We start from the raw sequence: 23,230 nt of genomic DNA on the forward strand, positions 1-23,230 counted from the left end.
TCTCTTAGAGATCCCAAATCAGTTCTTGGTCGTTTCAGTGAAAGTATACAAGGTGATCACAACTCTCTATTCTTTTGTAGCTGAAATAAAATTTTCAAATTTTTAGAGGAGCTCATGAAATTACCCAGGTTTTCACAATGCCAACATCATTTCATATGTGCAGGTGTGGCCTTCACAAATGGAAAATGATAACAGAAAGACTCCTTTGACAAGATACCCTGAGCCTCAAAGACAGCAACTCTGCCTTCGTTAATGCAAGCAGATGCACTGGGAGACACTTTGAACTCCCACCTTCCTTAGACAGACAATATTTAATCCAAAATCAGATTGGGATGGATCAAGCATTTCTCTTTTCCTTCTAATTTTCTTTTGTGCTATCTCAGTAAATATATATGTATTAAAAAATATTTTTTTTTATCCACTACAGCTTATTCCTCATTTATCCAATGTGTGGAATGTGCTTTTAGATTCTTCAATATCAAAATATTACATTAGGTCACATATAACAGAAACAAAGCAGTCATGGCTAACTTTCTATTTATAGATTTCCTTCAGTAGTTGAATGTTCCCAAGAAAGCAGTTCATTTAAAAAAAAAAGTGATTAAACTTCATGTTTGTACAAAAGAAAAACTCACAAATTTCATTTTTTTGACTTAAAATATATTTTTAGGTCAGAAACAACAGTAAAAATAATCAAATATTAGAAATTATAAAGGAAAGTAAAAAATACCGATAACTTGTTTTAAAAGTTAACCAAAACTTACAGTTGAAATTGTTTCTCCAATAGTTCTAAAGAGTATTAGAGGCACTTATATATCTCTCACTGAAGTCTGACAAATGATATGCTTAACTTACTGGCTAGTTTATTAAAACTTTGGATGGGGAAAAGTATATATTTGATCCTAAAATTTATGTTATCAAAATTTATCTTCTTGTATTTCTCCCCATATCTCTATTTTCAATGCAAAATTATGGCCTTCAACAGATATAATTTGTTTGCTCAAAAGTCCAAACTCCCGGGGCTGGCCCGGTGGCGCAAGCGGTTAAGTGCGCGCGCTCCGCTGCGGCGGCCCGGGGTTCGCTGGTTCGGATCCCGGGCGCGCACCGACGCACTGCTTGGTAAGCCATGCTGTGGCGGCGTCCCATATAAAGTGGAGGAAGATAGGCACAGATGTTAGCCCAGGGCCGTCTTCCTCAGCAAAAAAAAAAAAAAAAAAGAGGAGGATTGGCGGATGTTAGCTCAGGGCTGATCTCCTCACAAAAAAAAAAAAAAAAAAAAAAAAAAAAAAAAAAAAGTCCAAACTCCCAGCCCAGTATGTACAAAAAATGGAAAAAATAACAAAAATAACGTGAACCCACCACCTGACTTATTAAAAATATTTTTGACCCACTGCTTGATTTCCTCATGGTCCCATCTGACTTCTGTTACACTTAAATGGATTCTGCTTTACTTGCCCAGAATATTTGCACAGGGCTATCTCTAGCTATGGTTGTTCTGACAGCAGGTAGAAATAGTTCCCCTTCAAAATTATTATGTAAGAAGAGATATACAAACCAATTTGATAAACCTGAAACATGTCTAAATGGCATTTAAATTACATTAACACCTACTTGTAGAGACACAGTGAAAGGTCATAACCTACAAATAGCATCTTTGCTGTTTGTAAATGTCTAATTTGCTGCTTTAAAACGAGAAGGCACCTCACTCCCTCGGTGCAGCTCAATGACTGTAGTGTTGCAAATACTTCTGACAAGTGAGTTTACTTAGTGAGAATCCATTGTTCTAAAATGGACTGAGAGGGAGATGCCGCATGAATGCATTTTTATTGCATTGCCTTCTCTTTGCTGTTTTTGATTCAGAGAGAGGAAACCCATAATAATAAAAACTCAGGCTTTCTCAATCTGCTTGCCATTTTTTTTTTTTTAAATGTGGAAAGTGCCTTTATCAGTTACTTGGGCTCTACAAAACTAAATTTGGAATGGTACATCCAAAAGCTAGATTTGAAATCTCCTAAAAATTTATATAAAAAAGTAGACATTCAAATTTTTATTCCTGCCAGTAGAAAGAAGCAATGAGCATTTGTTTTCATTCCTGCCCTGACTAGGTTAGGATTTCCGAGGTTAAAAATTCTAGCTACAGAAAATAAATTTATACATTGTCAAAATAATTGTATAGCTAGGATAAAGTAGAGAAATTAATTACAGATACTTGTAAATAATAAAAAAGTCATTGTGACATTATCATGGAATCTGTTGTGATGGTTATTTGTAAATATGAGAGAAAGCAGTCAGGTCATATGATAAAAATGTCAACTTTAATTACAAATTAAAAAGGAACTGGCTGAAGTTGAGAAATTTAGGCAGGACTTTATCGGAGTTTAAGTGGCTCCAAAGAAAATTCTATACTCTATAGGCACTTATAAGCAAATAACTTTACATACAATCAATCAGTGCCTTAATAAACACTTGTTGAATATGAAAAAACATTAAGCAACTTTTCTTGTTATGCATTCAGATATTTTTTCATGGGGGAGGGGTCCAGTATCTAGAATGTTCTCTTCATTTCTAGCCACCAATTCTTTTTGAAAGTCAGTCAATGAGTTAAGGAATTACCTATGCATTCATTTGGCATATTTATTGAGCATGTGCTGTGTGGCAGGCACTGTTGGAAGTGCTGGGGATACGGCAAGGAACAAGGAAGAGGAAGTCTCCACTATGAAGAGTTCAGAGAATGCGACGACCCACTGAGAAGGATACAGATATATCTGTAAGGCAGCACATCATCACACCCATTTCTTTACTTGCGTTTATCTTTACGTTGAGCTCCTCCTTTATAATTTTCAACTTCACAACTGTAAATGCCACTGGATGCTACACAGAAACATTGGTAATGGCAGTAGGAATGGAAAGAAACGTGTGCATTTGATTTCAGAAATATAAAAGAAAATACAGTGATAGATCAGTGAAGGACTAGGAGTGAGGTGGCTGGTGGATGGTGAAGCTACTCATTTGGAAAGTTGTGGAGCTGTGGGTTTTGATGTTGGGGTTGAGAAAATGAGCTCACTTTCCCACCTGCTAGGCCATCTAGAGAGGAGTTACAAGGGGAAGGTTTTTCAGGAAATATGACAGGAAAGAGAGAAAAGGGCCAAATAGTGAAAGAAAGTCCATATTGTGCCAGAGAATTTCATTTTTGTCCTTTAGAAGATGTGGAAGCCAAGAAAGCATTTTGATCAGTGGATAGCACACTTAGATTTCATATTTAAAAGAATGCTTGAATAGCCATGGGTAGGATGGAAGAGGAAAATACCAGATATAAGGATTTTGGTGTCTCTTTGTCCCAAAAGAGGTGATGGAGGCCTGAACCACGACTATGGAGGGGAAAAAGGAGAGAAAGTGATCAACACATTTAGGAAGATGTGTACAACCAAACACCAATGTTTCCTCCTCTGCATATACATATGCTTTGATCATTCTTAATGGCACCTACCTTTTTTTTCCTCGTTATGGTCTAATCTACTTTTATGGTACTGTAAAATCTTAGAAGGCAGGGATTATATTGTCGTGCTCATCTTGTACATTCTGGTGGTTCTAAGCAGAGTGCTTCACTTATCGTAGATATACTAAATATTAATTGATTTGAATTTCATTACAGTGGAACCATTGGAAACCTAATAATGTAGGGCTGCACCAAGGCTTTGGGAACATTTTTCCCACCTTCTCATTTTATAGATTAGAAAGCAGGAACCAGAGAAATTGAGTCATTTCTCAGAGTCACACAGTTACTTGGTGGCAGAGGTGGCACGCAGTGCTAGGTCTACTTACTCTCAGTCCAATGATCTTTGTCTGAGGTGCTCACTGTTACCCACAGAGCCTTGTGCTTCATGTAAGAAGTTATCAGTTTGTTACTCTGAATCAAACAGTGTTGGAACTCGAAGATCCTTCAGTAGTGTCTAGCCTACATTTTGCATTTGACAGATGAGGAGTCAACTGTGGGTCTGTATTAGTTTCCTCAGGCTGCTGTAACAAAGTACCACAAACTGGATGGCTTAAACAACAGAAATTTATTGTCTCTCCGTTCTGGAGGCTGGAAGTCTGAGATCAAGGTGTCAGGAGGGTTGATTCCTTCTGAGGGCCATGGGGGAGAATCTGTTCCATGCTTCTCTCCTGGTTTCTGGTAGTTTCAAGCATCCCTTGCCTTGTAGATGGCATCCTCCTTGTGTATCTTCACATCATTTTCCCTCTGTTTCTATCTCTGTGTCTAAATTTCTCCCTTTTTTTGAAATTACAGTCATATTAGATTAAGACCTACCCTAATGACCCTATCTTAACTTGTTCGTCTACAAAGACCCTATTTCCAAAGAAAGTCATATCCACAGGAACTGGCAGTTAGGATTCCAACATCTTTTGGAAGGATACAGTTCAGCTAACAACAGGGGCCAAGTTAACACCATTGATTGTAGTGTGGGTGGAACTAGAACCCAGATCTCCAGACCTCAAAGTCACTCCTCCCTCATATATATCACTCAATGGCAGTAAACCCTTAGCTTTTGGATATTTGACATTAAATATTTCCCTTAGATTCTTTAAAAGTCTGTGGAAATGTGTGTCATCCTTACAGATCCCCAAAGTTCAAGACAGAGTCAGTATGCACTTATTTTGGTGGTGTGATTTTTAAATCAAGTATTAGACCAAATTTGCTGCAGACTTCTTGGGAATTTCCTGAAGAGGATAGTGCCCACATATCTGATGTCCAAGCTGGACTGATTTTCCTTGGACTACTACTGGTCAGTGCCCCATACCACCCTATGATATTTCTTGACCCAGTCCTACCAGTAATTGGGTAGAGCAAGTCAGATTCAAACACGGGTTCTTTGTCTTTCAGATAAGAAATGTGGCTTCAAAATGGTGCTTCTCCCTACTCAGTATCCATCTAATCCCAAAGTAAAACTGAAAATGCCCTTTTATAAGATTGTTTTTTTAGAGTCCTATATTATATGGCACTGCCTTCCTTTTTTCTTCTTGGTCAGACGAATTTTAGTCACATCCAAAAGGAGAACTTTCCAGGCAGAACTTTCTTGTTTTCAACCAGTACAAAATAAAGGTTGTAGGAAAAGAAACCCATTAGGTTTCCCTGCTTTAAAGCAACTCAGCCCAGTTTTGCCTCCCTGTACTCCAACAATTTTTCTTTTTTCTTGGCTTCGATGAAAGGATGGAAGAAGAAAAGTTGAGGCCAAGTAAGAAGGAGTTTGGGGAAAGCTAAGGGAATGATTTCAGATCCTCTGTAGTCGTTCAGAAGTGGTAGGTAAGTGGGATTTCCAAAGAGGAGCTGCACCCTCCATGTAGATATTCTCTTCATTCATATTTTGCATTCCTCTGCCCTGTATCTAGTCTTTTTTTGAAAGCAGGTTGGCAGTTGTTAATCACCCATTCACAGAAACAAACAAAAAAGATCTTATCATGTTGAGGCTGTGTTGTCACTTAGAAACATCTTTCCTTGGCTGCTGTTATACTTTTAATTTTTTTAGCAAGGTGGACTGGGAAACAGGAAACAATTCCTAAAGAAAACATTCCACCAGTGCCGTGAGGGCATGTTTTTGATTTTTGCGCCCATGAGTGGGCTAATTGTAAACTCATTTGGCTGTTCGTGTAATCAGCATGAGTGGTCAATAGCCAGTTGCAACATAATCTCAGTTTACAGGGATAATTCTATCTTGGACTGGAAGATATTACCTTTACAATTCTGTTCTTCCCTCTTTTAACTTATCACCACTATCTAGATCATTTGCTAAGTTTTATAGACGGTGGTCAATTCCGCCACATCGATATAAAGTAATTTTTGAATCTGAGTTCTGTCTTTCAAATTTTCACATATGTCCTGTGAAACCACTATTTTAAAATAATGGGTCCATAAAATCTTTGTGAATACTACTTGAAGTATAAAAACAGAACTACAAAAAACAGATTCTTTATGGAATCCACAAATGTTGAAACAAATGGTCAAATTTTCAAGAAAGGGAGCTATCCCATTTTTGTCAGTTACTCTTATGTTTCACCCAAACCAATTGTGATTGGATCTAAATTATTGAAATCTGGATTATGGTCAGCCTAAAAGAGTAAATATGCAAAGGGCAATGTTGTAGGTATTGTATCTAATGCTTAAGTACTAATATAATAGAGAGAGAGTAATTATCATCCCTTATAAAGAAAATTCTTAAATAAAATGCTTCTGATGGCACCAAGTAGATGTTCCAGCTTTCACTGCTTAACTCGAACGCCTGCTGGGTTCCAGTCCATGAAGTCCATCTTTATGAAAAAAAAAAAACAAAGAACAAAGATTTTAATGTACATTACATATATATATATTAATATATATATACGCACTACAGCCCCAGAGCTGTGTGTTTTGTGAATCATAGAGCAAATGATATGTCTGCTTATATGTGAAAAGAGCAACTGGCTTAAAAATACGGAGTAAGTTTCTCTCTAACAAGAGTTATGCATCTGTGTGTCTCTTGGCAGCTAAGATCAAGTCTTCATGCTGTGGTTATTTTTTTCTCCACTAGTTCCTATAAACGTTAGGTTTATTCGTATGGGAGAGAAAGAATCTAGTTTCTGCCACATTGCTCAGTCAGCTTCTCTCAATGAACTTTGTTTGCGAGCTCAGTGAATCATTATGGCATAATTACAATTCTAGCATGATATGCTGTTTGTTGAAAAGTGTCCATTTTCAGTGGAACAAAGAAACTACAGTTCAAAAACTGGGAGCGGGCAAATCAATACCATGATTAACTGATATTAACAGACACCCTGAAGATCTAAAATGCTGGCTCTCGGTTTCAAAAAAGCAGCCGAGGAGAAAATGCCTGGCAGGGGTTAAACCCAAATGGCTACACTGCAGCCTATTTCTGTCAACACTCCGTTCGGGAAATAAACATTTATGCTTTCTGAAATGAAAGTGTATTTTTGAAGACTAGCCGTCAGATATTTTTTGCCCTTCACACTTTCAAATGCTTAGCCTTTTTTGTAAGTTGACTGCAAAGTGCATCAGTTTGCCAGGCTCAGAAAAAAAAAAAAGTACTTGACAAGTGCCCACAGCACCACTGTCATTCTCCGAAGTTTCCAGTAGAAGCAGGCAAGAGGGTTGGCGCAAAACATGCTTTCTTCGAGCCTATTACTGCAGGGGTACCTGCCTCTTGAGATGCTTTTCAATCCTTCCAAATGATGTTATTCCCCACTGTCATCTGGTTTATTTGGAGCACACTGTACTGCAGATAAACACGCTATTTAACTGCGGGTCAAGGTAGAGAGACATTCTGCTCGCAAAATGCCCGAGATACATTAAATAGCACTGACTCCAGGACGGAGATGAAGAGAGATCAGAGTTGTCAGCGATATGCACGGAATGGACTGTAGCTGGGGAAGGAAAAAAATGTGCTGTGGTATCAGTGTATTTTAAAAAGCTGTAATACGGCTGAACATTTAAAACTATAACCTGTCACACACCGAAGATTAAGATCCCGGGATGTACAAAACATAAAGTTCAAACGACACAACTGCAAAGCATATTTTATTTCACATGGGAAAGAGGTTTCTCTCCAAAGATAGCTCAGTGTTATAGATGAGGACCTCTAACTTACAGCCTCTTAGCTACAAAGTAACACTAACTGCCTGATAAAAGCAGAAACAAGTAACTATCATTTGGATACAAGTATGTGTGTGCCAATAAAGCAATAGTGCTTTTAGCAAATTCCTTAGACTCAGTTTATTAAAACGTACATTTTCATTTAGATCTTGGTCATTTAGGTTTTTATTCTTTGCTTAGGTCTACTGATAAAAATATTATTTTATCCATGTGTCTGTATGTATGCAAAATATAGCCAGCACTCCTAAAGGATTGGTAGAAGAATTTGGTGCAGTTAAAATATAATCTCTATTATGTATTCAGCCTCCTTAGTGACCAGGTGAGCACAGCTCTCATGACAAGGCTGTTTGCTACTCAGGCATCTGGGCAGTAGAGCTCTTAGTTGCTTCCAGATGGCAGAGGTGTGGTAGGAAGGGGTTAAAGTATTGAGATTCAGCTATTTCTAGACCAAAAAGAGACAAAAGTCCAGACTTTTATTTGTATTGTGTAAAGCATGAATTGTCTTTTTTCCTATCATTTTGTGAAATTATACCTCCTTTAATCAGCTGAAATGGACTTGAGGATATCAAGGAAGCAAACTTGTGAAACCTTTTGTGCTAGATCCATCTTCCCATACTCCCCTACCAAAAAGAAATAAAAAAAGACCCTTTTCTTTACTGTTTTCCTTCTTTTTATTTCATTAAGAAGTGAAAAGAAAAAGTTAGGTTTACAGGAAGGAGATACACACACACATACAGCTATCGATATAGAGGAAATAAATTACAGGATCCACCTTAAAAAATGAAATGTTATTGTTTTTTGCTTAATTAAACCCCAAAGAAATGTGTGAAACATGGTTATGGCTGAAAAATTGTTAATTTGTAAATCACAGGGACAAAGGGGACTCTGTGCAACTTTAAAGTTTCCGTGCACGTAAATGTCGATAGCGTGCCTTCTCCATCATCAGCACTAAATTCACATTGATGCCTCTTTTCTTCTCCGTATTGATCCTTCCATGAGAACGTAGATTTGTATCTGTTAATTAATGCGTCCTGAAACAGCGTTTGTATTAATCAGGCAGATAAGAAAAATTGGATGCCTGCATCCTCCTGACAACCGTAAAAGTGCTGGCCCTGATAAAATCGTGGATGGACCTCAATAAAAAAGTTCCTCCTTCCACTCAATAAACTAATCATCCTGCTTTTAATTATTCGGCAGAAAGATGTGTGGAGATTGGAGAATGTGTAAATCTATTTACTAACAGCAGTGTCTGGGAGGGAGAATAGGGCTGTCACAGGAAGGTGCTGTGCGCTACGCGCTCTGTCCATCTGCTGCTGCAGAAAAACTGCTCTTGGGAGCTTGAAAAGGAAGAAGAAAACGATGGCAAATTGAAAATACCATCCCTTTTTGCTCATGACTTCCTAGGTGGTCATTTATTTTTTCACCTACGTAATTGACAAAAGAAATTCCTACTTAGTCTCTTTCCTTGAGTTAGTTGAATTTGCGAGGCTTCTTTTTTTCTTGGGAGGGGAGAATAGAAAAAGAGCAATGTTGTTTGTTTGTTCATTGTGAGTATAACCTTCTCAGAATCAAAAGCAGATGGAACCAAACCCGCTCATATTAGATCATTATTTTTCTCTTTTGACTCTCTGTTTAAAATGCTATCAATGGTTATATTTCCAGTTCTAAAAGGATATTTATTAATTTAACCCCACATGGCAATAACCCAAAAAAAAGGAAAAAAGATGTACACAGTCAGTCCAAAAGAAGATCTGTCAAGTAATATGTAAGCAGATTTGATAAACAATGAAAGAAATGCTTTTTACACATGCCTAAATACCCCCTTAAGGAAAGCTTGACTAATCCCTTTTGATGATTTTATTAAACATTCTAGGTAATGTTGCCAAATGGCAAACTACTAGTTTTCACCAAGAGGTCAAGAAATCTTTTCCTTTTTCTTATTGTGCTGTAGTTCCCAATATCACGTGGAGTATGGACAATTTGATATGAATACAGATAACAGGGGCCTGCCCCGTGGCATAGTGGTTGAGTTTGGCATGCTCTGCTTCAGTGGGCCGGGTTTGCAGGTTCGGATCCTGGGCGCAGACTGAAATAACAACAACAATGACCATAAGCAAGAGCCTAAGAAGATTGGGCAGCAGTGGATATTTATGATTTGGGTAACAGCATCTAGAAGGGGAGTAAAAATATTTTTTTGTGTGTGAGGAAGACTGGCCCTGAGCTAACATCTGTTGCCAATCCTCTTCTTTTTGCTTGAGGAAGATTGTCGCTGAGCTAACATCTGTGCCAATCTTCCGCTACTTTATGTATGAGACGCTGCCGCAGCATGGCTTGATAAGCGGTGCGTAGGTCCACGAACTCACGAACCCTGGGCCACCGAAGCCAAGCGCCCAAACTTAACCACTACACCACCAGGCCCACCCCTAAAAATAGATTTTGTAAGTTGCATTATTAAAAATTTCCCCCTTCTATAGAATTACTGCTGGTAGTACCTTAAATCATGGTACCACCGTCCTCAAAAACCATGAGTGGGTGGTCACCCTCGGCTTCCTGGGCATAACCTTGGAAATGAAAGTGAAATTGTAAGAAACATTTCTGTTTTAGGACTCTTGGAAAAAGTATGTGGCTGATCATCAGGTATATTCACTAAGACTTCCTTTTAGAGTCTAGATCTCATCCCTCTGAGATATAAATACATATATTTACTCCTAAGTATGTTTAATTGTATGACCTCATCTTTCCCTGTTGAACCACATTTTCTCTTTAATTTTTTTTGCAAAAGTTTTCTGAAGCTCAGAAGGGACTTGAAGCATGTACGTGTGAACGCAGACCAGATTTTTAGTAAAAAATTGAAGCAATCATCCAGATACTTCAGATAAAAATAATACACAATATAGCTATACTTATTGAATGCATATTATAAATTAATGTTTTGCTGGATGTTATTTTATATTTCTCCAAAACAAAAATTAAAGTATAAGTAAATTCTCTTGCTCCAAGTGGAGCCAATGTTTAAATTCAGGATCTGGCTCTGCTCATATCCTGTCCATCAAATGCCATCACCTCCACACTTAACTTCTTAAATACCTGGATCTTAATACCAAGAAGGAACTTGCTATTCTATTTGGTGAGGAGGCCAGACTGCTAGGTCTTCCACTCTTTTTTATGCCAATAATCACATATTAAAAAAGGAATTCATGTTAAATATCAGTGGGGACAAAATATCCAATTAAGAAGCCTCTTTGGGGTGTAAGTATACTCATCTTTCACCATGTTTGTGTGTATTGTAGAAAAATGTTTCCAAATCGCACTCTACTGTGTAGCCTGAATTGTTTGTTTTTCTTTATGTTTTGGCTTTTCTTTTATGTTGTTTATCAACAGTAGTTTTTAGAGATGAGGTAGTTGAAAATCTGACTTCCTGTAAGATGGTCATGCCAGAAATCAAGTACATGTAAAAATTACATGGTATTTTCTTCTCCAGTGAAAGAAACAAAACTACTTTTCTGTTCTGTTCTCCTCAGCTGTGCCTATATACCTTCGAGAAAACACCAACAAGTTGAAAGCTGGTTTGTGACTTTTACTTTGCCATTTGCAAAATGACCAGGGGAAAATTTAAGAGCCTCTAATCAGAGTCAAGTGTAATTTTGACCACTGATGCTGACGCCGACTACCACATGAAACTAACGTTGCGTTGTGAAGTTATGGCTTTAAAGTAACTTGATCTGCCCATCTTCCCATGCAGGCTTCTCCACGCTGTCCCTGGCGGACCAAATGAGCCTTCTGCAGAGTGCTTGGATGGAAATTTTGATCCTTGGTGTCGTATACCGATCTCTTTCATTTGAGGATGAACTTGTCTATGCAGACGATTATATAATGGATGAAGACCAGTCCAAATTAGCAGGCCTTCTTGACCTAAATAACGCTATCCTGCAGCTGGTAAAGAAATACAAGAGCATGAAGCTGGAGAAAGAAGAATTTGTCACCCTCAAAGCAATAGCACTTGCTAATTCAGGTTGGCATATTGACGTGGTCGTTGTTACATTTTTTAATATGTCAGTTATACTCCTTCCCTTAACTTCTTCAGGGATTTGCTATACCCAGTTGTCAATTCTGAATGAGTCAGCAAAATTATAGTTATTATAGCTTTCTAGTGAAAAGTTAGAAATAAGTAAAATCACCTTACAGGGAATTATTTTTATTTTCTTCGCTTATTTGAAGCTGTGGAACTTTTACCACCTAAGGCATTTACTCATTTGGACGGTTGCAAAGCAAAAGCTCTTATGGGAGTAGTGTAAGCAGACACACTCAGGACAAAATTACCTCCATTGTCCAGTATGCACAAGTGAAAATGTGTGAATTATGGATACATACAAACTGTTTTTTCCCCTCAAAAATGCAAATTTTGGGGGCTGGCCTAGTGTCGTAGTGGTTAAGTTAGGCCCACTCTGCTTTGGCAGCCCAAAGTTCGGATCCCAGGCGCCGACCTACACACTGCTTATCAAGCCATGCTGTGGCAGCGTCCCATATACAAAGTAGAGGAAGATTGGCACAGATGTTAGTTCAGGGCCAATCTTCCTCAAGCAAAAAGAGGAAGATTGGCAAGAGATGTTAGCTTAGGGCCAATCTTCCTCACCAAAAAAAAAAAAAATGCAAATTTTACAATTGGAAAAGTATATTTAGTGTTGTTTTTAATTTTGGTTAACAAAGAACACTCTGTTTTCTGACATTCTGGAATTCTCTAGAAGTCAAATTCTGCTGAAGGACTATTTCCCTCAAAGGTACTACGTATGCAGTAAGGGTTAAGAATTATGGGAATGAACGGTCTTTGCATTTGAACTGAAATGTACTAAAATAGGGAGCAACCTCTGATAAGTAAAAATCGTTGGTTCTTTGTTGTTTTTCCCTTTGTGCCTCTCCTAACGCTTTTTGGTGGTCTTAAGTCTCTTTTAGCATTTGCATAAAGTTCAGGATAGATCCCTCCTTAATGACGTGCCGATCATTAGATACCTGCGTGTCAATAGCATGCTCTGATGCTGTGTACCATTGACAGTCACACCGTGCCCCTCCATCTACTTTTGTTTTGACCCTATCTTTGAACTTTATCTTGGTTGCTGGCCAGTAGTTTTCCCTTTAATTACAAGAAGGAAACTGTCAATAAAATCTGTTAAATGGGATGCAATGAGTGGCTTGAATGGGCGGACGGCTATTTGTTCAAATTCTGCAGCATTCAAGGTATTGACAGTTTGTTTTCTGGGGCCATATGTGACGATCAATCTCAGGCTGGGCTCAGCCACGCTGAAAAATGAAAAACCAGATTGCTTTTGCTTACTTGTGGATGACGACTTGGTGATTTGGCGAGGTCCTACTGAGATGAGACCTTCTGCCCAAATTGCCCCCATGAGAGCCAGGGACGCGTGACCGTTTTTAGAAATAATTTTTAATTGATTTTGTAATTAACAGTTCATCTACAATATTGATGCATGAATCTTTGGACTGATAGGAGGGAAATTGTTTTCAACAATGAAGTTGTACTTTCCTATTTGTCTTCATAATGGAGTTGAGCATTTCACACTTTTAATTGCAAACGTAGCCCTCTGCCTTATCGCACCATTTACTTCCCTTCTCCTAACTCCCCTGTGAAACTGTAAAATATGATTCTTTATGACAAATGGCATTGTTGTTACAAACCCTCAAGAACCCCTTGTCCTGCTCTCTAGAAGACCAAAGTGGGAGATGGGATAGAAATTTCTTGAGAATTTGTTAGTTTGTATGGACTTCACATTTAAGCATCTCTCCTAATTAGATGAAAGATTTTGCACCAATAGTTTGGGAAAGAAATTTTTATTTGGTAATTGTATAGTTATTCTAATTTAAAACATTTACTCGGTTAATTATTTTTAAAATACCGCAAGCATGTTTTATATCTTTTATGTTTCAAATTGCTTTTTTAAATTATTAATGAATCATGAATGTTGAGCAATGCTAAAACTTCATCATTAAAATAGCCAAAATTTTATAATTTTAGATGCTATGGGTTATACTTTATGGCTATGGGTTATAATGCAGAGTACCTGAATTAATTAGTAGCAGCATTTCTGTCTCTGTTGTTTAGAAGTATAATCATTAATATTTTGATATATAAATATTTGAATCCCACATACTCTGCTATTAGCAGGAGGAAGTGACCTACTTTAGAGCAGTGACTGGTGATTAGAAAGTATTTAAAGAACTAGTTAGTTTATTTTTCTTGTTTAAAGCCAGAAATGCTAGCTAACTTTCTTTTTTCCTTATCATAGTACTGATTAGCATTACTTTTTCTCAGAAAATTTCTCCATGGCACAAAATTTTCTTGCAAGTTATTTTAACATTCTTTTAGCTGCTCAATACCAAGAAAAATTAATTGAATCAGAATCCATGATAAAGAAGAAATGATTAAGTACTGTAAGGACTATTTTAATTTTTAAATTGTGCCACCTCTCCTGTGTTGTATAAATATGGCCTTTCTCTTACCCAGTCAACCTGTAAGCCCCACCATTTTAGCTTGGGTTGAAGCACTCTGAAAGTCATTTTCTTTGATGCTGTCGGTAATGATGCTATTTTATTCCATTTTTTTGACCATTAATTGAAGGACAGCAATAAAGTTGTAGATTCGACCTTGCTTAGATCCAATGATTCTTAAACTGCTCATAAACACATCAATAAGAAAATATTTTAATACTTTTCATAAACACCTTAAAAGATTATCTTTTAGTGTTTACAAATTTCAAGTTAACATAAGTGACTTTTTATGCAAAAAAAAAAAAATTTTATTGTTATTTATAGGTATCTTAGCATTCCCTGTGTGGCTGTAGGTGCTAACAACCATTGTCTCATTAATCTAAATTTCAGCTTATTTTAAACATCTGTCTTTGTTCAATAATTATAAACACTGTGCTTATGCTTGGGAAACAGGGAATTGGCTTCCTGATAATGGCTGTCGTATTTTTTGTAGCTATGTTTCTGTCATATGTGAATTCAGGAATACTTACAACACCAGAACACCATTGGAAGTGTATTCCCTATCTTCAGGTATATGGCTAAAAAAAACCCAATATATCATGAATTAATACTGTAATTTTCACATTCAAATATTTGAAACCCTAAATAATTGTTGCAATTATTTTTGAAGGGAAGAAACTCACAGGCTCACTTAAACTATGTATTTTCTTATTTTTGAGTGCCAACAACCTCTTGAGCAATTATTGCATCCCTGATACATCCCTGTGGGATTGAATTTAAAAAGAAAAATCTAGGGGTCAGCCCAGTAGCATAGTGGTTAAGTTCAGCATGTTCTGCTTTGGTGGCCCTGGTTCACAGGTTCAGATCCTGGGCATGGACCTACACCACTCATCAAGCCATGCTGTGGCGGCGTCCCACACACAAAATAGAAGAAGATGGGCACAGATGTTAGCTCAGGGCTACTCTTCCTCAAGCAAAAAAATAAATAAAAATAAATAAATAAAAAGGAAAATCTAGGTTACAATTTTAATGTTGTAATTGTTAGGCCCCAGTTTTCCCATGTGTACACCGAGAGGTTAGACTGATCCCTAGAATTCTTTCCATTTTGGAAATTCTATGATTCTATGATTAATTTTGTGTCTTTATTGGAAAATATAGTGATATATTACCACAAGCATTTTGGGTAAGATTATATCATTGTGATTCTATTCTCTCAATTGATTCTATTTATTCTATGTCTAAGAATTTGTTTGAAACTAAACTATTATCACTCATCCCAAGGTCGTATACTCATTTTTATATAGTGGAAGATTCAAGGTGTTTATGATTAAGAATTACTTTAATCTGCTCACGTCACAAGACCCTCAAGCTCTGTAGGTGTCTCTCACATCCCAACTGCTGTGACCCCGGCCCTACCCCTAGCCTGGAGCCCTGTGAGCCCAACCCGTTCAAGAGTAAACAGACTGCTTGCTAAAAGTCAAGTTTTCTTTTTACATCTATACAGTACTTCTGGAATAATAGCGTCCATTGATAGAAAGCTGCAAGAAATATTTTGGTCATCAATTTTAAATCATGAGTGATTATAACCACCTCATCACAGTATTTTGTTCTTAGAGACAAGTAGTCCGTGTGCAGAGTTATAGTGTAATTTCAAGGGATAGACTGGAATGGGCACCATATTTCATTAGAATATTGGACCCTCATAAAGTTTAGACTAGTGTTTCTCAATCTTTTCTCATTATCACTCCTTTAGGATAGTCTTTTTACATATATTTTTCCTAATAAATCCCCAATGAAATATTAATATCACAAATATACTACGTATCTGTTTATGTACTGTATATAATATACATTTTACTTAAAAAGAGAGATTTTCTTTTTCTACTCTCCAGTTCCAAATTTCACCTCCTGTGAGAATGCATGGCTTAGCCATGGACTGGTTTTCACGTCTGTAAAACAAGGCAGGTGAATTAGACATTAAACAATGTCTAATATCTCCTAAGTGGCTTAAAATTTTTTTCGGTTACTTTCAAGTGAGGATGATGAGTTTGGTCATATATTTTGTGTGTGGTGTGTGTGTATTTGTGCTGAATTTGCAATGTAGAAATATTAACATCTTCATGGATCTGAACAACTAGTAAAAGTGGAAAACCTCTTTAGTTCTTTAGTATCTACTGGGCCCTCACACAATTTTACTGGAATTTTGACTAAATTTGCTGATTTGATATTCTGGAGATAGTTTTAGCTGTTGGTCAAGAGAATATCCTTTTTTAGATTCTTTTTGTAGACATTTCTTTTTCTTTTTAGCCTCTGCTTGGGAATCTCATTTGATTTCCACAACATGCCTATGAAGTAGACATGTCCAATACCATTTTACAGGTAACTGAAGTGAACTGATAAAGATGTGTGGCTACTGAGAGGCAGAGGGTTGGACCCTCTGTCCCTTGCTATCAATAAGCTATCTCTATTCCACAAATCAGTATATACCATGTCTTTAAAAGAGTCAATGCAGAAGACTTTAGCCATTGCAACTTCACATCTGCCAACTTAAATTAGTATTCTTAATTTAGTTTAGTATTTTGTGCCCACTTCCTTTATCTTGCTGTCTTCTTGGAGTTCTAGTACTATAAAGCCACCCAGGAAAGTGACAAAAAGAACTGGAGACAAGATGTTTACCAGATTATAGCATCTTATAAGAAATAAATATGGGTAGGTCTTTTATGGCAGGTAGATATTTATTCTTAACTTTTACCCAGACCAAACCGTAATTAATACTATCAGGTAAATCAGAAATCAAAATTATGACTTTCCATTCCCTAGTCTACTTTTCTTTGGGTTTTGCTCAAATATACCATCACTGTTTCGATTACTTTAATTTTATTTAACATGATATATTTGGGATTTTTTTATTTAATATAACCCTTAAATTTCCTACATATTATGATATTTCAAATTTTTATGTAAAAAATAAAGGCTGGTTCTTAAATGTTTCTTATCATGCTCCATGATCATTATGCCTTGACATAGTATAGGAAATATTTGCTACAAGTATATCTGTGCTAATAGGCACATAAAATACTTTGCTGTTGCTTTACTTCCAGGGAGTAACATGACATCTGTTTTCATTTACAAGTCTTAAGACAATGAGCAGTCTGTTACAAAAGGTCATTAGCATGGTGCAGATCATTTTTGATGTTGTGGAAGGTGAAATATTTACCACCCAAGTTGGTATCAACATTCACTTATTGGTATAGTTGTCTTTATCACTTCTAGTCAGAGGAGTTAGAAAGCTCCTAGAAAATTGTAAGATACTGGAGGGAAAGGAAAGGCCTTGGAATTGTAAGGAAATAGAAAAGACCTAGCAGGGAAATCCCATTATCCAAGGGAAACATAACAATGATAATGATAATTTGGGATTGTGCGGGAAGCCTGGAGTAAAGAAACTGTGGACCACAGGTGGTTCAACATTTCTGTGGTTCAACATTTCATATAAATATGGTATAAGAGTGATTTATATGGCTAGTGTAGATGTAGAAGACTGTCTTGACAACCAGGGCAAGAAATGAAGAAAACAGCTTTCCCCCCAAAATAAGTGTGTCTTAATGGAAAGCTGGGAAACAGAAGTTCTATTCTTCTCAACATGGTTAAGCACAAAATCAGAATTATTAGTACTATTTCCAATATTAGAATTATAACTTTTCTGGGTTAGAAAAGATCTAAAAGGTTTTCGATTCAACTCCCTACTTGATATGTGAATAGCTTCCTTGGTATTTCTGCCAAATGTTTCTACAGTCTTGATAGTTCCCCTTGACTCACCACTTTCTAGAAGGCACCAGTCCATCAGAAGTTTCTTACGTCCCGTCTTTATCTCTTTCACCATTTGAACGTAAAATAAAACACAAGAGTTTACAAAACCAGAAAAAACAAATGTGTAGCTTCATGAGTAGATGAGCTTCCTATGGCTGCTCTGACAGTTTACCACAACATGGTAGCCTTAAACAACACATATTTATTCTCTTACAGTTCTGGAGGTCAGAAGTCCATAATCAGTTTCACTAGGTTAAAGACAAGGTGTCAACAGGACCACACTCCCTCTCAAGGCTCTGGAGGAGAATCTGGGTCCTTGTCTTTTCCACCTTCTAGAACAGCATTCCTTGGCTCATGGCACCTTCCTCCATCTTCAAAGCCAGCACAGTAGCATTTTGCTTCAGTGGTGACATTGCCTTCTTCTTCCTTTGCCTCCTTCTTATAAGGACACTTTTGATTTTATTGAAGGCTCATTTTGTGTAACCTACCACAATGAATATATAAGCAAGGTCAAGAAATAAAATTTTGTAAGATATCCCGGAAACCCCTCTGTGTGTCTTGTCCCAGTCTCAATCCCCTCCCTTCCCACAAAAGTAACCAACATCTGGTCCTGACTCACAGTCATCGCTTCTTTATGTTTCATGATGGTTTTATTACTAAACGTGTATCCTCGGACACAATAGTTTAGGCTTGCCCATTAAAAAAAATATTTTTTCCTACAGATTTTAAGTCTCCTTTAATCTAAAAGTTCTTCTTTCATTGTAATTTGCTTACAATTTACCTGTTGAAGAAGCCAGGACATTTGCTTTGCTGAGTCTCCCACAGTCTGGCCTTTGCAGATTGCACACCCTAGGTGCAGTTCATCGTTTTTCTCTGCCCTTTGTGCTTTGTACAAATTGACAACTGGATCCAGAGACTTAATCAGGCTCAGGTTGGATCCCTGTGGCACCTGTAAGTGGTGCATTGTTCATTGGGAGGCACATAATGTCTGGTTGTCTCTCTTTTTGTGGTGATAGCAGCTGTTGATGCTCATTACCTGAATCCATTAATCACTGAGAGTTGCAAAATGATCATTGTAATTTTATTGTTTCTTTTTTCATTCAGTAGTTGGGGTACTTATATAAAGTGATGCTTTCTCTCTTCTCTTATTTGTTTACCAGTGTGCAGTTAGTATAGGAAAGGTAGGATATATACTTGATCTTTTCTCTTTATTGACCAGTTTTCAAGATAAAGAATTGGTACCTTTTTTTAATGTCATTATAAACACATATATTTAAACCTATTCAGTGGATTTCAATCAATTGCAGTAGTAATCCTTTTGGAAGCTCAAATTGTCCCATTTTGGGTCAGTGGGAACCTCTTCAGGTTGGCTTCTGGAATCTTTTTGAATGATTTAGTAGTTGTAGATAGTGTCCTTCCTATCTAGTATGACAAGAAGTTTCATACTTATCTTAAATATTTCCTGGGGCTGCTCCGGTGGCGCAAGCGGTTAAGTTTGTGTGCTCCGCTTGGGCGGCCCAGGGTTCGCAGGTTCGGATCCCGGGCACGCGCCGATGCACCTCTTGTCAAGCCATGCTGTGGCAGCATCCCATATAAAGTAGAGGAATATGGGCAAGGATGTTAGCCCAGGGCCAATCTTCCTCAGCAAAAAGAGGAGAATTGGCAACAGGTGTTAGCTCAGGGATGATCTTCCCCTCAAAAAAAAAGAAAAAAATATGTCCTGGCCAGGGCCTGGAATCCAACTCTACTCTGGGTGCTAGTTTGCTCATTACTCATTACTGCGCTTCTGGGTTGGCCATTCTTCCTAGACCCCTTCCGTGGACAGAGCTAGGAACACAGACACACGTACACTAATCCTGATTTTCTGTGTGAGTGTGTGTTGTGTATCTTGGACACATTTGCCACTTACTCTTGTTGTGAGTGTTGTGTATGGATTTTTGGCTTTGCCATCTAGTTGTTATGTTTTATCATGTGCAGATTTGGAAAGATTAAAAAATCTTGCTGCCACCACTGCCTTCTTTCTAGAATCCAGTCTACCTATTTTTAATAAAAACTTTATGATAGGAACCTTTTTTAAAAAATTGAGGATCAATTCTCTGTGTTAATCAAGAGCCAGTTTGCATGGCAGTCAACCAGTGTTCCTCAGCACCCACGCCGATTGCAACCGAGAGGATCACTCTGTTAGCCTCCTCATATATTGCATATAAAACTTTTGAGATGCAAATTATCTTTTAGAAAATAGACCTTGCTCTCTTCTCTGTCTTTTCCATCATAACTATGTTTCCTTCCTTTAGTGATTGGAGAAAGTCACGTTGGCTGAAATCTTAACTACCCCTCTTCACGTAGGTAGTTTACGAACACTAAGGAAAATCAACACCTATGTTCCCCAGAAAAGCTTACTCTGTCTTGGTTTATATTATGTACTAGACTTGACTCTGAATATACTTTGTCTGTTTCTATTATTCAATTCCACCCTCAAAATCAGACTTGGCACCACTGAGAAAATATTGCCAAGAATGAGCTTCTAGTCCTGAAGATAGTTCCCAAATAGTTGGGCTTTCTAGAGTAGCTATGCCCATGCCCACAATAATTAATATTTTTATCATAGAGAAGGGCAGTATTTTATCCCAGGTAAGATATACAAATAAAATCTTCTTTTGCAATGGCTCTAAGTCTCACTGAATTTTGCAGCTTAGGTGTAAAGATATTTAGCTGTCTTTCCAAGGTAAATGATCTGAACTAGACACACTGCTTTAGGATCCCACTTCACAGAGTAAAATATTGGAATTTAATGAAAGGATTCTATTTTATTATTGAGTGTTGAAACTTAATATATGGGTGACAATACATGTACCATTTGAACTCTGGTTATCTTTTGAAATCTTGATACTTTTAGAATAGCATCTGTTTCTCTTATTGTTTGGTTCTGTAGTTCTCAACCCTGCTGGCCCAATCTGGCCATAGAATCACATAGATTTTTAAAAATACTGATGTCCTGGACCCAGCTCCAATTTTCTGATTTAATAGGTCTGGGCTTGGGCTCCAGCATCCTAGTTTTTTTAACAACTCACCTGGCCTTTTTAATGTATAGCCTCGCCCTGTCTAATTAATTCATAAACCTATGATTTCCATTATTAAGTTTAACTGGTTCCCATTAGCACAAATACTGGGACTATTTCCTCTAAAACATAAAGTTAAAAAGAAACCAGCACCACAACCAAAGCTAAATAATTACCTAAATTAAGGCCGGTTCTGTTGAATCAGACATAAATGTATAAATTTAGCCAAAGAACAAAACAGAGATTAAAGCCACAGAGCCAGAACTTGAACTAGGATCCCTAATGGAGATTAATATTTTCTTCAGCAGTCTGCCAGCTGAATCACGGTCTAATTAAATAGTTCAGATTTAGTGAGTTTGCATTTCAAGTGTTAGCAGATCCGAGAATGGGTAAAGCTAAACTGAGTTAGAATCTTTTCTGTAAATGGGAAGTTAAATTATCATGGTGATTTGATTAAATCATTTTTAAATCTCTCAAGCTAAATCACAGCCTTTAAAGAATAGTTTGAAGTCTTAATTGCTGTTTGTGAGCGTATCTCTCTGCTATTTGTTCTTGCCTCATTTCCTGTGACATCCTGTAATATATCTCCTGCCGGGCAGCAGTAGTGGGGAAGGCAAGACTTGAGGTGGGGGCTGAGGTGACTGTACCACTGATTTCAGGCGTTTAAAGATCTGCCATGGAGAAGAAGGACGTTTATCCTGTATTGTTCCAGTAGTTAGAACCAGGACCAGAGGATGGAAGTTGGAGACAGATTTGGGAAAAGAGGAAAGAGACATTTCTAGTAGTTAGTTCTGCCCTTTGTAAAATAGAATGTTCTACATACAACTGGAAATGTCTTCATTAGAAATGTTGTTGATGAAGACGGAAAGTTGAATGAGATGAGCTCAGCCGATAATTTCAACTCATTTTTTTAAAAAGAGGAAATGTTGGGGCCGGCATGGTGGCATAGTGGTTAAGTTCTCGTGCTCCACTTCGGTGGCCCGGGGATCACAGGTTGGGATCCCGGGTGCAGACCTACGCACCACTTATCAAGCCATGCTGCGGCAGCGTCCCACATACAAAATAGAGGAAGATGGGCACAGATGTTAGCTCAGGACCAATCTTCCTCACACAAACAAAAAAGGAAATGCCGTGTCCAGTGCTATAAATTCTAGCAGCGTAATTCGATTCAAAGAAACCTGAATCAAAGAATCTTTGAATTTAAGCCAAACTCTGGTACTTAGTACCAGTGCCCCCTAACTTGCAGGGCTTTTGGAGATGAAATGAGGCAATGTTCATAAAGTGATTATCAGAGACCTCACCCGAAACAGGTATTTAATAAATGGTTTATTTAGTATACCATGCTCACCATTTTCCCTTCAGACAGCACTTAAGTGTAAAGGTAGAAATAAAAAATATCCAAGCGTGTTGTCTCCATCTCCATGACTATTTTTCTGTCACTAACGTTACCAACTCTTTAGCCAGCTTCAGAAATTATGTATGCTGGTTTCTAAGAGGAGACACATAGGAAGAGGATACGATTGCCATCCATCCAGAAACCAGGTTAGAGAGAAGCCTCGGTAGAAACAATTCATAGGGAAAGGCCAGGATATATGTGGGGGAATGTCTTGAGTTCCACTCCAGGGCACAGCTATCAACATTTCCAGCCTGGAAGAATTCCTTCTTTTGGCTCCATCAGGCAGGATTCAAGTCCTAGCAGTCAATACTTATAAGCCACTTATATTCCAGATTATTTAAAACTCTTCTTAAAGAAATATGTCATTAACCACCTAAGGCAAATCGTGGTCAATTCACCAATGATGTGGTGAAATGATTCAAAAGGACAATGTAAAAGAAAAAACAATAAACAAAATATAAGGAAGTTTTAAAAACACATTCCTGCTTATAGCCATCAATCTTTTAATTACTTTGCCAAATCTTTGTTATCATATGTTTAGCCACTTGATTTTAAATTGCATTTCCTCCCTCTTTTTTGTGCATGTGATCTGATATGTGAATTATGTGAAAGATTAGGCTAACTACACATATCTTAGAGCTCTGCATTCTCAGAGAACTAGAATTATTAAACATGAAGAATCCCCCAAAGACTCCATTATGTGTAATTAACAGATAAACTGTCATCAGAATCAATAAAACGTGCTAAATGATTCAAACTTGTATATAATTAAGTGTCTGTTTCCGAGCTCGAGCTGTAACTTATTTTTCCCCCCACATCTCACATTTC

The 23,230-nt window shown here is 37.4% G+C and overlaps 1 protein-coding gene across 2 annotated transcripts in view; it reads left to right on the forward strand.

The window, feature by feature from the left end:
- The window catches only part of ESRRG (estrogen related receptor gamma), a 222,775-nt gene that overhangs the window by 194,810 nt on the left and 4,735 nt on the right, over positions 1-23,230 (forward strand). For both annotated transcript variants that reach the window (XM_058533697.1, XM_058533698.1), the window contains one exon: positions 11,385-11,654. In XM_058533697.1, coding sequence (XP_058389680.1) covers positions 11,385-11,654 — 270 coding nt within the window. The remainder of the gene's footprint in view (positions 1-11,384; positions 11,655-23,230) is intronic.

The sequence above is a fragment of the Diceros bicornis genome, chromosome 38 (genome assembly GCF_020826845.1).
Source record: "Diceros bicornis minor isolate mBicDic1 chromosome 38, mDicBic1.mat.cur, whole genome shotgun sequence".
Lineage (NCBI taxonomy): Eukaryota > Metazoa > Chordata > Mammalia > Perissodactyla > Rhinocerotidae > Diceros > Diceros bicornis.